Source organism: Zingiber officinale, chromosome 8A (assembly GCF_018446385.1).
Source record: "Zingiber officinale cultivar Zhangliang chromosome 8A, Zo_v1.1, whole genome shotgun sequence".
Classification (NCBI taxonomy): Eukaryota; Viridiplantae; Streptophyta; class Magnoliopsida; order Zingiberales; family Zingiberaceae; genus Zingiber; species Zingiber officinale.
The window spans coordinates 5,697,995-5,711,568 of NC_056000.1; the positions used below are offsets into that span (position 1 = coordinate 5,697,995).

Consider the following 13,574-nt stretch of genomic DNA (forward strand, 5'->3'; position numbering starts at 1 on the left):
ACTGTCATATAAAAAGGGAGGTCTTCTCCCTTGCGCAGGTTCGCTCTCTCGCACATTCGCATTTGTCTTCTACTTTTCTTTCTCTTTCGTACACTGTTCTTCTGGAGGAAAAGTACCTGACTTGAGCGTTGAAGGGTCTATTTCGGGATCTTTTTCCTTGATTTCTAGCCTCTAACGTCCTGTGTATTTGTCTGAGCATGCGCAGAGTTTAAGTACCACCAGTGCAGCCATCGTCGTCCGTCAGTACCACGTGGGGGTTCATTCTTGTAGGCGCATACAAGAATAGTATCCTAGTCGCCCCTCCGTCAACACCGACAACAGGTCATCCGACTTCCGTTTGACTCATATTCTAGACAGAATCACCTAACAAACCTTAACGATAATTCCTTCTTCTTAAACAAGTCCAAGACATTGCAATTACCTTAACGATAATTCCTTGCTTCTTAAACAAGTCCGAGACATGCAAATTGCAAGGACAAAGGGTTGGTTATTAACTCGGAACATGAGGAGGCCACTCTACTTATCTTTTCTATATATAGCTACTAAATTCTACAAGCATGGGAAGAATAATAGTATCGATTAGAGAAGAATAAGAACAATAGAAACACTACAATCAGACTAATTTAGGAATCACATGAAGCCCACCACATTTACTCTCTCAAGCTCCCAAACAAGATCCATGGATATGAACCTCCGACAAGAAGACAAAAATCCATTCATGTAGTACCTGCTGAGTCCATGACTTGCTCAGCGGATCATGACAACAGTCCTGCCAATGCTAGCTCACGAGACTCACCTTAATCAAATCCCTTCAATAATGCTCTGAACGATCTCATCCTCCTCCGATTTAAATCCATATCTACAGCTCGCTTTCCTCCCACCCAACAAGTAGCTCTATAGGAAACGAAGCCGACAGGAATGGCTTGCCTGCTTCTTCTTCTACTACTAAGCCTCACTCACGTCGCAATGGCAGCGGCCGCAGGCGCCGGCGCCTCCCGCTGCCACATTCCGAAGGACGATGGCTCCACGCTCCACGTTCTCCACGCCTTCGGCCCGTGCTCGCCGCTCGGCCAATACGCCTCGTGGGAGGACAGAGTGGCCGATCTCATGGGTCGCGACGAGTCACGCCTTGCCTACCTGTCCTCCCTGGCCGTCGCCGCCACCGGAAGCGCTTCCGTGCCCGTCGCGTCAGGCCGGCAGTTCCTTCAGATTCCCAACTACGTCATCCGGGCCGCCGTGGGCTCCCCGGCTCAGTCATTGCTCGTTGCACTCGACACCAGCAGCGACGCAGCCTGGGTCCCCTGCTTCGGTTGCGTGGGATGCACCTCCGCGACTCCAGCCTTCGACCCAGCTCGCTCCGCCACTTACCTCCCGGTCCGCTGCGGCTCCCCTCGGTGCACTCAGGTGCCCAACCCCACCTGCCCCGCAGGCGCGACCGCCTGCTCCTTTAATCTCACCTACGGTGGCTCCTCTGTTCAGGCGGCGCTCGCGCAGGACGTGCTCACTCTAGCATCCAACGTTGTGCCGGTGTATACATTCGGGTGCATGCAGAAGGTCACCGGAAGTTCCTTGCCACCGCAGGGCTTGCTTGGCCTCGGACGCGGCCCTCTCTCCTTCCTCTCCCAAACCAGGGACCTCTATGGCTCTACCTTCTCCTACTGCCTCCCAAGCTTCAAATCACTCAACTTCACCGGCTCGCTGAAGCTTGGAACAACTGGTCAGCCGCGGGTTATCAAGACTACGCCACTACTCTCCAACCCCCGTCGCTCGTCCCTCTACTACGTCAACATGACCGGGATCATGGTGGGGCGCAAAGTGCTCGACGTACCGAGTGCGGCGCTCGCATTCGACCCCGCCACCGGGGCGGGCACTGTGGTCGACTCCGGAACCATGTTCACGCGGCTGGTGGCGCCGGCGTACATGGTCTTGCGGGAGGAGTTCCGACGCCGGATGCGGGCAGTGGGACCGGTGACGTCTCTGGGGGGATTCGACACGTGCTACAGCGGCAGTGCGGTGACGCCCCCGTCCGTGACGTTCATCTTCACGGGGATGAACGTGACGCTGCCGCCTGAGAACGTGATGATCCACAGCACCGCCGGGTCGACCGCGTGCCTGGCGATGGCGGCGGCGCCAGACAACGTGAACTCGGTGCTCAACGTGTTCGCCAACATGCAGCAGCAGAACCACCGAGTGCTCTTCGATGTGCCGAATTCTAGGATTGGATTCGCCCGTGAGCCCTGCACGTCTGCCTGAGTCACCTCTTGTGCGAGCATTAATTGAGCTGTGTTGCCCCACGGGGTTATCTCGGCTGGTAAAGACGTGGAAGTTTACCACTGAGAACATGGGTTCGAGTCCGCAGGGCAACGGGGATTTATTTCCTATCCCTGTGCAAAAAGTCTCGGCCCACTGCGTACTTGCCACCGAGCTACCGTGATTTACCTCCCTCGTGATGACCCTGGGCAGGGTGCGGCGGGGGCCCTGAGGGCGAGGGTTTCGCCTTTTACCACCCCCATTAATTGAGCTGTGTTCTTTTGGGTCGTTTCGTTTAATTTGGGGCCAAATTCCATTGTTGCAGGGCAGTTGTGTTGGATTGTAGTTCTCAAGTAGTTGACTTGAGCCAGATTTGGAAGTGAACCGGGCTTTCCTGATCCTATTTTGTTGAACCATTCAAAATTTCTAATAACCGCAGTTTTTTTTTCCTTGCAATGATCAAATCTGACAGATCATTGAATTAAATCCTTTTTATTTTCAAGAGTCTTGTGTAATGATAAAATTATTATTTTGTGATTTAAAGATTAAGAATTCGAATCCTAAATATAACCTATAGGGTAAAGTAGGGTAAGACCGTGTAATGAATCCTTTTCTGAAACCCATATGACCGGACTATAATTTTTTCTTTTTTATCAGATACGTAAACATCTAGCAGCGGCAAGAAGGACCTCTTTATCCTTCCCAGCATCTTATTTAAATCAGCATGCAGTAAGAAGGGCCTTATGTATAAATCCAACAGTCTTCAAGGAATCGCATTCCTCGACGTCAGTGATGGTCTCATTTGCACTATTTGCTCATCATCAACTCCCATCTTCTTTGCGGACATTCCGGCTTCAAAGAAGCGATTCACGGCAGTGTCCATGTAGGCTATCCCTTCCCTAACATTCATATTCTTCAGTTTATCTCGGAAGTTGATTAGGAGATGATCGCCATTTAGAACTGATGCGAGTTGCATAAGCTCTTGCTGGAACTCACTCAGCTTGGCCTCCTCATTAGCTTCAGTCCTCCTAATCCTCACAGGAGTCGGTAGCTGAGCTGCATTTACAGTCAAAACCATATCAGAAACTTTATCACAGAGAATATATGATATGACTTTTAACTACCTAATTACTACTGGTACGTACACAAATTTTAAGCACAAGTTTAGAAACACTCGTATATAAATTATGACTGAGTTTCTCGGCTGAGTAGGTTATTGAAATAACGACACTATTTTAATGGACATGGATTTATCAAAAAAAAAAAATCTCCTAAGTTTTCATTTTGACCACTAGTGAAATTTTAAACCATTTAATTTGTATGCCAAATATTCATGCAACTAAATTCTTCATGAACATATATCACACACTTTGAGTCCTGATGAATCTAAATTTCAATAAAGCTAGCATCAAACGATGAGCAAACATATCACCTGGGCAATCAGTTCGGGGTTTTGTCCTAGTTTGCACAATGCCTTCGAAAGTTCCAGCCCACGCATCTCTTTTTGTCAGGAAAGGTGAAGGGAGATCAAAAATTTTCTTCACAGTGGCTGGTATGGATGAGTGTTCATATTCTGAAGTTGAAGTGGGTCCGCTGGGACCGTGAACAACTGCAAATATCCATCAACATATATAGTTCTTACTTCTTAATTAACCAATCACACAATTAGGTTAATGACCATATAAATAGAAAATTTTATGAAAATTACCGGTGCCCTTCTTGATCCACGGAGAGACCATGATCGCAGGCACCCTAACTCCCAACCGATCAAACTTAAAGAAGAAAGGGTCAGGCCCAACGATGTCATCAGGACTGGGGACACCCCTCACAGGTGTTGGAACATGATCGAAGAAGCCACCATGCTCATCATAAGTGATAATTAAGAGGGTCTCGTTCCACTGGGGACTGGCGCGAAGGGTTTCATAGACCTCCTTGATAAACATTTGGCCCTGGTAGACATCATGGGAAGGATGATCATCAGTGGCCGGGTTGTCTTTGGAGTCCATATAACGCTGCTCGATGACAACATAGTTCTCGAGGTTGCCTTTTCTAGCACGATCCTTGAACGACTTCTCGTATGAATGAAACTTCGAAATGTATTTGAGCTTCCTAAGGTTGCGATAGAACAGAACGGCTGGTACATTCTGGTAGTATATTCCAAAAGAAAGTCCTGCATCTTCAATGTTCTCGAATATTGTTCTCTGTGGCATCCCCAGTGCCAGAGATCTGCATGAGTTGTATCAAGTTCTTGAGATAGTTAGCAAGTCAAATACAGTGTAGGAAAAGGATATTGTAGTCAAAATTTTGCAATTTAATCAATTCTGGATAATTTTTCTAGGCAATGACAACTTACAATAAATTAATCAAAGATATGAAAACTTCCTTTTCTTTTTTTGGAAAGAAGGGATATTGTGTTCAGATCTCAGATCCAAAGTTATCACTGGAAATAGTACGCAACAGAATGCCTCTTGGGCATCCGTCATTCATTACAAGAGCCAAGAAATCTTGCGGAGGCCTCATCAAATCTAGCAATCAACAAAAGCTCTTTTTGACAAACAGGTATTTAAGGGAAAACTTCTTTTTGCCCTTCAATTTAGTTTCTTTTCTCCATGGAATTCAGAAATCTGAACAATGTAGAATGCCTCACCTAGTCTACAACTCCCTCACTTAAACCTGTTTGCCATGGTGAGGAGTCACCAGTGTGATAATCGAGGAGATTCATTGATGAGTTTATAAGATCTGGGAGCAATATAATTTGATGATTTTGAAATTTTGAGAGCATTTTGAAATCTAGATGTGAAATTATGTTCACATAAACAATCTAAATTGTCCTTTTCACGAGCTCGAACATATAAGCAAACCTGCAAATCTTGAAATTATTTAATCTGATCTTTCAACTTGAATAAGAATCATGACTTATCATAAAGAATCAACAGGAATCTATAAACCTGTTTATTCTTAATTTAAATTACGTAAAAACCCCAAAAAGATTCTAACTACTTAAAAAAAACGCCTTTTTAAAATGAGAGGCATTCTTCATTGAGATTCTATAAAAAATAATAATTTTAATTTTACCTATATATTATAGTCAAACTATTATTTATCTAATAGCCATTTTTTATAAAAAATACAACACATCAAGGTCAACAAATGATTTTGAAGATAAAATTGGATAAAGGGCAGTCCAGTGCAGACACCTCCACCGACACAAAAAATAAATAAATAAATAATAATAATAATAAAGCATCATGGTTCATCAGAGTAGAATTGCGGCTGTAAAATTTTCAGGTAGAATTATATAATATATGCGTCCTATAATGAAGACATGAGGATACATGCATTCAAACAATAAAGTCATCGTTAGGATTAAATTATCTTAGAATTTCTATTTCTTATTATAATTCTTATTATTATAATTATAAGATTACATATTATAAATTTTATTAATTTTGTATAGACATATAAAGACCGGCCCATAATGAGCTTTTACTCTTTTGTAGAGTAATCAGTATGGTTGGACTCCAAGACTTCTTTCGGAGAATGGTGTCCAATTAATGGTCCAGACAGCGATCCAGAGGCGTCCAATTCGATTTCCTAACAACTACTACCAGCAACCTTTTCGATCAAAAGCGAAAAAAACAAACAAACAAGCTAGCTATCAGCTATGATGCCCAAATCGAATTACCCATCTGAAATTCTCAAGCTCTCAGCGACGTTAAAAATACAAGGAACCCGCGGCGATCCATGAGAAGAAAAAACAGAGGAAGCTAATTAAGCAGGCAGGGGGCAGTCGATGCGTACCTCTGGTCGTTGCCGATGAGGCCGTGGGAAGTGCCGGAGTGGACGTAAAGCCGATTGGGCTGCGTCGAGGCCGGCATCGACGCGAACCATCGATCGCACACAGCGAACTCCTGGACCAGCGTTTGGTATACCACCACCATCTCCGGCCGGAACCCATTCATGACGCTCTCCGTCATATTATCCGACATGGATCGCGCCTGCTGCACGAATCCGTTCATGGGCGCCGGATCCGCCGACGAATCGTTCGACCCGAAGATCTGCTCGCGTATGGCCTGGAACGAGTGCCCCGGGTCAGGATCCACGTAGTGTGCGCCGTCGCGGAAGTAGACTCGCCCCGAAGCAGGGTCCGACGCCGAGATCGGGTTCCATTCCTGCCCCGTCACGCCATTGATCTCCGGATTGAGACGCTTCATCCACCCTAGCATGTGGTCGAAGGAGCGGTTCTCCATTACCAGGACTACTATCGTCTTTATTGGCCCGGAGGCGGCGCCACCTCCGCCTCCGGCGAGAAGGAGAAGGATAAGGAGGAGGGGAACTGGGAAAGAGGAGGGTCGGAAGCGGTCCCCCATGACCAAATGTGGATGTCTTCTCGCTTCTGGTTCACCAAGTGGAGCGGGATCGAGTGGGACATGGGATTCCGTTTAGGCAGTACCACGCTCGAGCTATATAAAGCGGAAGACGGTGGGCCATGTGAAATGATTCCTCTCTCGTGTCTCGTGTCGTGTCTCTCTGGCGCGGCCACGTCATCCGAAGATTTTTATTTAGTTTTGTGGGATGTAAAAATTATTAATTATGAATTTGAATTTATATTTATATTTATATTTTTCTAATTTGTTGGATGTGTTAAATATACTTTCAGTTTTAATTACCAGGTAATAAAGCTACTCATTAAATATTTGCCAACACTATAAACCGGATAAATACATGTGCGACGTATCATTGATGTGAAATATAACGATATTTATCGTTTGATTAATTTTTCCATTATTTATTGCTTTGTAGAGGGAGATTGCGTACGTATCGTTTGTAGGAGATAGCACAAACGATCAATTACGTCGATTGAACCAGCTGATTTATAATATCTATATAGCATATAATATTATAAGAAGTAAATTCAATGACGTACGTCCAATTTTTTAGTTTGTTTTTTGCTAAAATTTAAAACAAAATGAATTTTTAATAAGCACCGGTATATATAGTTGTATGTATACAATTAACATTCTACGAGATCCATTAACTACATAGAAAAAAAAATACAATTCCACTTTCGGTTCAATTAAATTGTTTTTTTCCTTAGTGCACGGACTTTCGTAAAGAAGGAGAAGAAAAGTGATATCGAATGTGGATATATAGTTTAGTTGTTTTATTTCTTCCACTGTCAAATCTGGACAGTTAATTGCTTTAATATAATTCTCTTCATATTTGGGTCTGTTGATATGCATTTTGTAGGTATATTTTTATCTTTTGTAAAAGCGTTGCAACTCCACAAATTTTTAGAGATGAAAAACTAAAAATAATCTTCATTCACAATTTTTCAAAATATAAAGTTTAACTTGATTTAATATAACTTCCTTAAGAGAAAAAAAATGGTTGCAGTTTATTTTCCTCAATTTTTTTGGTGGCCGCCATCTTCTTGTGGGAGGGAAATGGAATTAGTGGCGTAAGATTTAGCTGATGCGTAATGGAAAAAGGTTTCTTCGAAGGTTGTGCCAGACTAAGATGTAACTGAGAGTTGAGTGCAAGCATAACCTAAAAGAATATCAGAAACATTAGTTCTCTTTATAGATTGGTGGCCCGCAGATCAAGAAGCTAGCTGGAAACTTCAGAAAAATGCAGATTGAATTTTGAATTCATTAAAGAAAGGGGACGGTGGAAGTTCATGGTATAGCTGACAAAAGCTGCGATAATGTTCGTTGGCATGTTGTTGAAGTCAATTAAGGTCTTGGGGGCATAGTAATGGCTGGAGAGAATATATCTACACACTCACATGATATATAGATCATTTCTATAGCAGATCATTGTCTTTGCAAATTGCAACGCCATTTTTAATTAAAACGATGGGAAAAATACTTCAATCAAGAATCAAGATAGCGCAACAAAAACGAAATCAGGGCCTAGTGCCAAATCAAAATGGTCCAAATTAAAGATGCAGTTCAGGAACTCAAATAAAAGAGGAGGAACCTCAGACCTAATCATTAATAAGATTTTATCGAAATTGATTGCTACAAGGATGCGACAAGTGTTGTCTAAATTAGTTCTCCCTCGCAGAGTGGTTTTATAGCATGGAGATTGATCGCTATAATATTCTTTTGGCTCAAGAACTCACTCATAAGTTGAATTTTCATGTAAGGGGCGGAAATGTGATTATGAAGCTCAATATGGAGAAAGCGTCTGATAGGTTGCAGTGGGGTTTTCTTTTCAAGGTGATGTTGAATTTTGGCTTCCATACGACAGTTATTGATATTATTAGGAGGTGCATTGAGAATTGTTGGTTCTCGGTCCGCAATAATGATCGTCTTTCGGGCTTCTTTCCATCGAAGTGAGTACTTAACTTCGGCAACGTGTCTCTCCTCTCTTATTTATTATTGCTGTGGAGTTTTTATCAAGGGGTTTAGATGACTTATGTAGCAAGGAGCCTCGATTGCATTTTGCTGCCCATGGTGGGGTTCGGTTATCAAATCTAGCATATGTGGATGATGCTATGATCATCATAAATGGCTCCATTAATTGCGTAAAACGAATCAAGGGCTTTTTGGAGAGGTATGAGGCTATATCGGGAGAAGCTATTAATGCTTCCAAGAGTCGATTTTTTCCGGTCAAAGGTATTTCTACTACAAGAAGGAATTTGATTACTACACTATCAGGTTTTGTGGAAGGTTCTCTTGAATATAGTTAGTGATATATGTTTAGTCCCATATTGAAAAGAATGAAGATGTTTGATAGCGTTATTAAAGGATGTACATCTAATATTGTATTTGATTGGTGCCCTTGGTGACCAAGTGGAACATATTTATATGTCAAAAATGGGCACTTGATCCTTCAACCCCAGTCGTGGCCTCTCTATCAGATTTTTGGTTTGATGTGTGGTTGGATTGAGGCCCTCTCTTTCAGTTTTGTGAAGTTATAGGGCATTCGGATTTGAAGGTGGCTGAAGTTATGGTGAGTTATGGTTGGCCATCAAGAGGAACCAGATATGATAAATTGGAGACTCACAAGGAATGACATTTTTTCACTAAAGTCGGCATGGTAGTATGTTCGGTTAGTACAAGAGGCTCCTTCAATTTGAACGGTCTATTGGAGCAAGCTTTTGGTGCCAAAAATTTCTATTTTTTGGTAGTGTGTTCGGTCAGTACAAGAGGCTCCTTCGGTTTGAACGGTCTGTTGGAGCAAGCTTTTGGTGCCAAAGATCTTTATTTTTGGTTGGCGGTTTTTGCAACAAAGATTGCCGGTTGATGAAATTTTAATGGGAAGAGGAGTTTTGCTAGCATCCAAATGCCAATGTTGTGGATATGAGCAATCTTGGGAACATCTATTCTTTCTTGAAGGGGTTGCTTTTGAGGTATGGTCTCACTATGCAAAATTATTTTGGGTTAGTAATTTTACTAATTTTGGGAGTTAGATGGTGGGAACTGTCCAATTCAGGACATATGAGGGAGGCTCTCCCTTTCTTGATCGTGTGGTTTTTATGGGGTGCTCGGAATGATGGAAAGCATCGGGGTATCAAGCCTTCATCACCGAAAATCATTTGGAGCATTTGGGGTTACATCTTCTATGGTATGGAAGCCGGCATCATCAAAGGAGCGTATTGGAAGGGATGGAATGAGGTGGCTTAAGAAGGGAGCTTGCATGTTCGGCTGAGCTTGGTAAATACCATCACGGTGGTGCCTTGGCGAAGGCCTTCTTTTGGGATAAGCTAAATACGGATGGTTCTTCAAAAAGGAATCCGGACATATCCTCTTATGGAGCTATCATTCGGGACCATGATGGACAAATGGTCTGAGCAGCCTATGGAGTTATTGGGACGGGTTACAATATTTGAGGAGAGCTATTTGCTATTTGGAAAGGATTCGAGTTTTGTGTGGAGGACCAATTCCTATCTATTTGGCTCAAGATAGATTCTCTTGCTTCTTTACAGATTATTTGGGCGTCGACGGTTTGTTGGAAGCTTCGGCACTTGGTACTCAAAATCAAAAAGATATTTTCTAAGTATCAAGTGAGATGGTCACATATCTATAGGGAAGCAAATGCAGCGGTGGATGACCTTGCCAACCAAGTTTTTCTTTATGTTGGTGATAGAGTGTTGTTTGGACAAGAGATTAACAGAGAGTTGTTTGACATATGTACACTTGGCATTTTTGAGTCACTTTAAGAGGTTAGGCTTCAGGCCCCTCTTGAGATGATTTACTTTATAGTTTTAATAAAGTGGACTCTTTCGTAAAAAAATATAAAAAATGAAAAAAAAAATAAAAAAGTAAATCTATAAATTCCTAATTAATTTGTAAATCTCCTTTGATATTATTATTGTTGAAAAATTCAATTAATTTAGTTTTTATCAAATTAATTGATATTTTTATACAATCAGTTTGTCCAATTTTATTAGAAAATTCGATCAGTTTAATTAATTTGAAAAAAAAAAATCAATTGATTTGATTTCAATTAATTAAATTTAATTCAATTTTAATCAAATACTAGCACCCTATATTCATATAAAAAAAATAAAAACTAATAATAATAAAAGTGTGTTCCATTAGTTTAGCAATAGTAGGGATACTCTAGTCCGTAAATTGCGGATCAGGGGATGGTCCATTGATAATGACTTTTGATTTGGATGAACCTCATCTTTAAGTAGGTAGGGTCCATCCAAATCAAAGGTCCTCATGTAGTGGACCATCCCTTAGTCCGTAATTTACGAACCAGGGGATCAGCTACCTAAAATAATATTAGTTGTTAACAAGATAAATAAATGATAAATAATTATTCAATTTATAAAAAAAATAAAAATGTAAAATATATACTACTTCCTCTATTTTAGCTAGGAGGCTTTGCTTTAAGTAATTTTAATATTTAATGTCAAAACTAATTGCCTTGTGTAAGTCTAATTTCATTTGCTTGAAAAAAAAAGAGAAAGGTGAAAAAAATTTAAAACCATCAAACTAAAATTGTTAACTTATCTGATTATCTGATTATATCCAAGTAGCACTGTATAGGATGATTAAAAATTTAGTTAAATCGAACAAACTAAATAAATCAACCAAATTTAAAAATTATGTTCCATTATTTTAGAATATCATTTTTTCTAAAAAAATTAAAAGTTGATTATCTTGATTAATTTCTGTTTTAAAATCTCTTATTCAATCAAACGAAATAAATTAAAATAAAACTAATCGGTAAATTATTAAGTAAGTTAATCTATAAATTCCTAATCGGTAAATTATTAAGTAAGTTCATCTATAAATTGATGAATTTTCCATGATAAATTCCTAAATTAAAAAATTAATTTTAATTGAAAATTTCTCTTTCAATGAACAAAGTTACAATAGATTTGTCCTAGACATTATGGTATAATTAAATTATATTTTGGCCTAATATTTAAATAAGTAGAATAAAAATGAACATATAAATTAAAAATTCAATAACAAAAAATTGATGGATGGGATAATGAAATTATAATTAATTAGATAAATAATGAAATTTAACGGGAGAAGCTGCTATAACTATTTTTCTAATAAATAAAAAAATTATAAAACTTAGTAAGATACACTGTATTTTATACAATATAGTTTTATTTTAGTGATGGGATTGTTAAAAATAACATACAAAAAGTTAATATATACAGTAGAGATAGGAAACATTAAAGTAAATGCATGATTATTGATATAGGATCTTAATAAAAGTATAAAATTAATTATCTAATTGTCAAGTATACAGCTAGACCAAATTTGATTATACATGGCCTGACTTGCCTTCCAAGATATTGTCATGTAGGAAAATCATGATTCTGCAAGTAGGGGCTATAGTCGAGTCCAGATTTTTTTCCTACGGTGTTGTGCATTATTGGCAACAGAATCACAATTTCATGAGCAAATTGATTGTCACATATTTTCTTCTTTATTTTATTCCTTTCGTTCACTTCATAGATTGGCTATACCTCAAAATGAAGTCAGCTTCTCACTGTACAATCCAATAAGAAGGCCATCTACCTATTATCATAAAAAGAAATTTATCCAAGTCGAATTAACAATTTTATTTGCAAGATCTTTTAGTTCATCTTATTTCTGCATTTATTTTTTATATAATTTAGGTGTTCGAACTTCACCTCCATTAATTCACCTATAGAAAAATCTAAAACATAACTTATACCCACTCATAAGGTAGCATATTCATTTTTATTGAGATTTAAATTATGATATTCTAGTTTATTTCTTTTTAAGTCTTTTACATTGCATCATATTCGTATATATGTATGTAATTTATTTTAAATATTTCTCATATTTATGTAAAGCTTACAGTATTTATTACTTCTATCAATTATTCCACCACTTGATTGATATATATATATATATCATTTTTTTTATTTAGCCCACTAAATTTCACCTCTTTATTTCATCCAAAGTCTAGTCCAACTCTAATTCTCTATCCTGACTTTCATACCCTCTAATACAGCTTTTCTGATGTGATTATGACAAATTAATCTTTAATTTTCATTTTGTTGATCATCGATCAATTTCTTTTTATTTTAGTTTTGTCTACTCGTGTGACAAAGGCGATTCGCTCGCTCCCAACGCCCCCGTCAATCCGTCCTTAGGCCAACACGGAGAAGGTAAATCACGAGTGACTACTAGCCATTAGTGCAAATGACCAAGACATGGAGAAAGTTATGCTCGATCACGTCGAATTTCGATCTCAAAATCTCGTATGACAACACCTTATGTTTTAATCATCGTCCCATCCCGAGGGGACTAATTTTGACTACTCGTGACCCCCCGGATAGTGATGCTCTCGAACTATTAAGTTTTGGCATGAGTATTTGATCAGTCCCCTTTTGTTGGTAGCAAGTCAATATCCATGTGCCTAGAATTTGTATATATCGAACCAGCATGATTGGATCAGTCCCCTTTTGTTCATCGTACACATGAGCATGTTATTAACTTACTACAAGATACGATCGATGGCACCGGCCTTGAGCCTTATCTAAAAGCTGATCGATCTCGCGCTGATTCGAAGGCTGTAAAAAAATTATTTAAATTTGTTACATTTTAAATAACAAAGAGCCAGCCGCCCATGAATTTCATGAAGGTGGCCTTCAGGTTTGCTGATGACCTGCAAATCCCAGCCGGCGGAGGAAGTGGTGGGTGTCTTGGGGATGGTCTTCCAACTCGTGGTCGTCGCGGTCCGGCAGTAACCAGCGGCCATCAGCTTGAGTCATGCCCTTGTTCTCGTCTTGCCTCCAGTAAGGCGGCACCAGGACTTGTTCCTTGAGGAAGTCGCTCGACTTGTTTACCAACGCCGGATCTCTCCCGCTC

The 13,574-nt window shown here is 40.0% G+C and overlaps 2 protein-coding genes across 2 annotated transcripts; one reads left to right on the plus strand and one right to left on the minus strand.

Annotated features, from left to right (window-relative positions):
- Positions 1-825: 825 nt before the first annotated feature.
- On the plus strand, positions 826-2,648 carry LOC122012103 (aspartyl protease AED3-like). Its single transcript, XM_042568558.1, has one exon. It carries the CDS (start codon positions 919-921, stop codon positions 2,251-2,253), a length of 1,335 nt encoding a protein of 444 aa, XP_042424492.1. The 5' UTR covers positions 826-918; the 3' UTR covers positions 2,254-2,648.
- A 227-nt stretch (positions 2,649-2,875) lies between these two features.
- On the minus strand, positions 2,876-6,699 carry LOC122012102 (non-specific phospholipase C2-like). The gene is made up of 4 exons (XM_042568557.1): positions 6,052-6,699; positions 3,959-4,476; positions 3,683-3,859; positions 2,876-3,306 (listed from the first exon to the last, which is right to left on the minus strand). The coding sequence occupies exons 1-4, from the start codon at positions 6,618-6,620 to the stop codon at positions 3,014-3,016; spliced, it is 1,557 nt and encodes a 518-aa protein (XP_042424491.1). The 5' UTR covers positions 6,621-6,699; the 3' UTR covers positions 2,876-3,013.
- Between the last annotated feature and the right edge of the window lie 6,875 nt (positions 6,700-13,574).

Coding starts and splice junctions, on each gene's coding strand:
- LOC122012102 (XM_042568557.1), bottom strand. CDS start 6,620: ATGGGGGACCGCTTCCGACCCTCCTCTTTCCCAGTTCCCCTCCTCCTT. Junction 4,477..6,051: donor CTCATCGGCAACGACCAGAG/GTACGCATCGAC, acceptor CAACTCATGCAG/ATCTCTGGCACTGGGGATGC. Junction 3,860..3,958: donor GTGGATCAAGAAGGGCACCG/GTAATTTTCATA, acceptor GGATATTTGCAG/TTGTTCACGGTCCCAGCGGA.
- LOC122012103 (XM_042568558.1), top strand. CDS start 919: ATGGCTTGCCTGCTTCTTCTTCTACTACTAAGCCTCACTCACGTCGCA.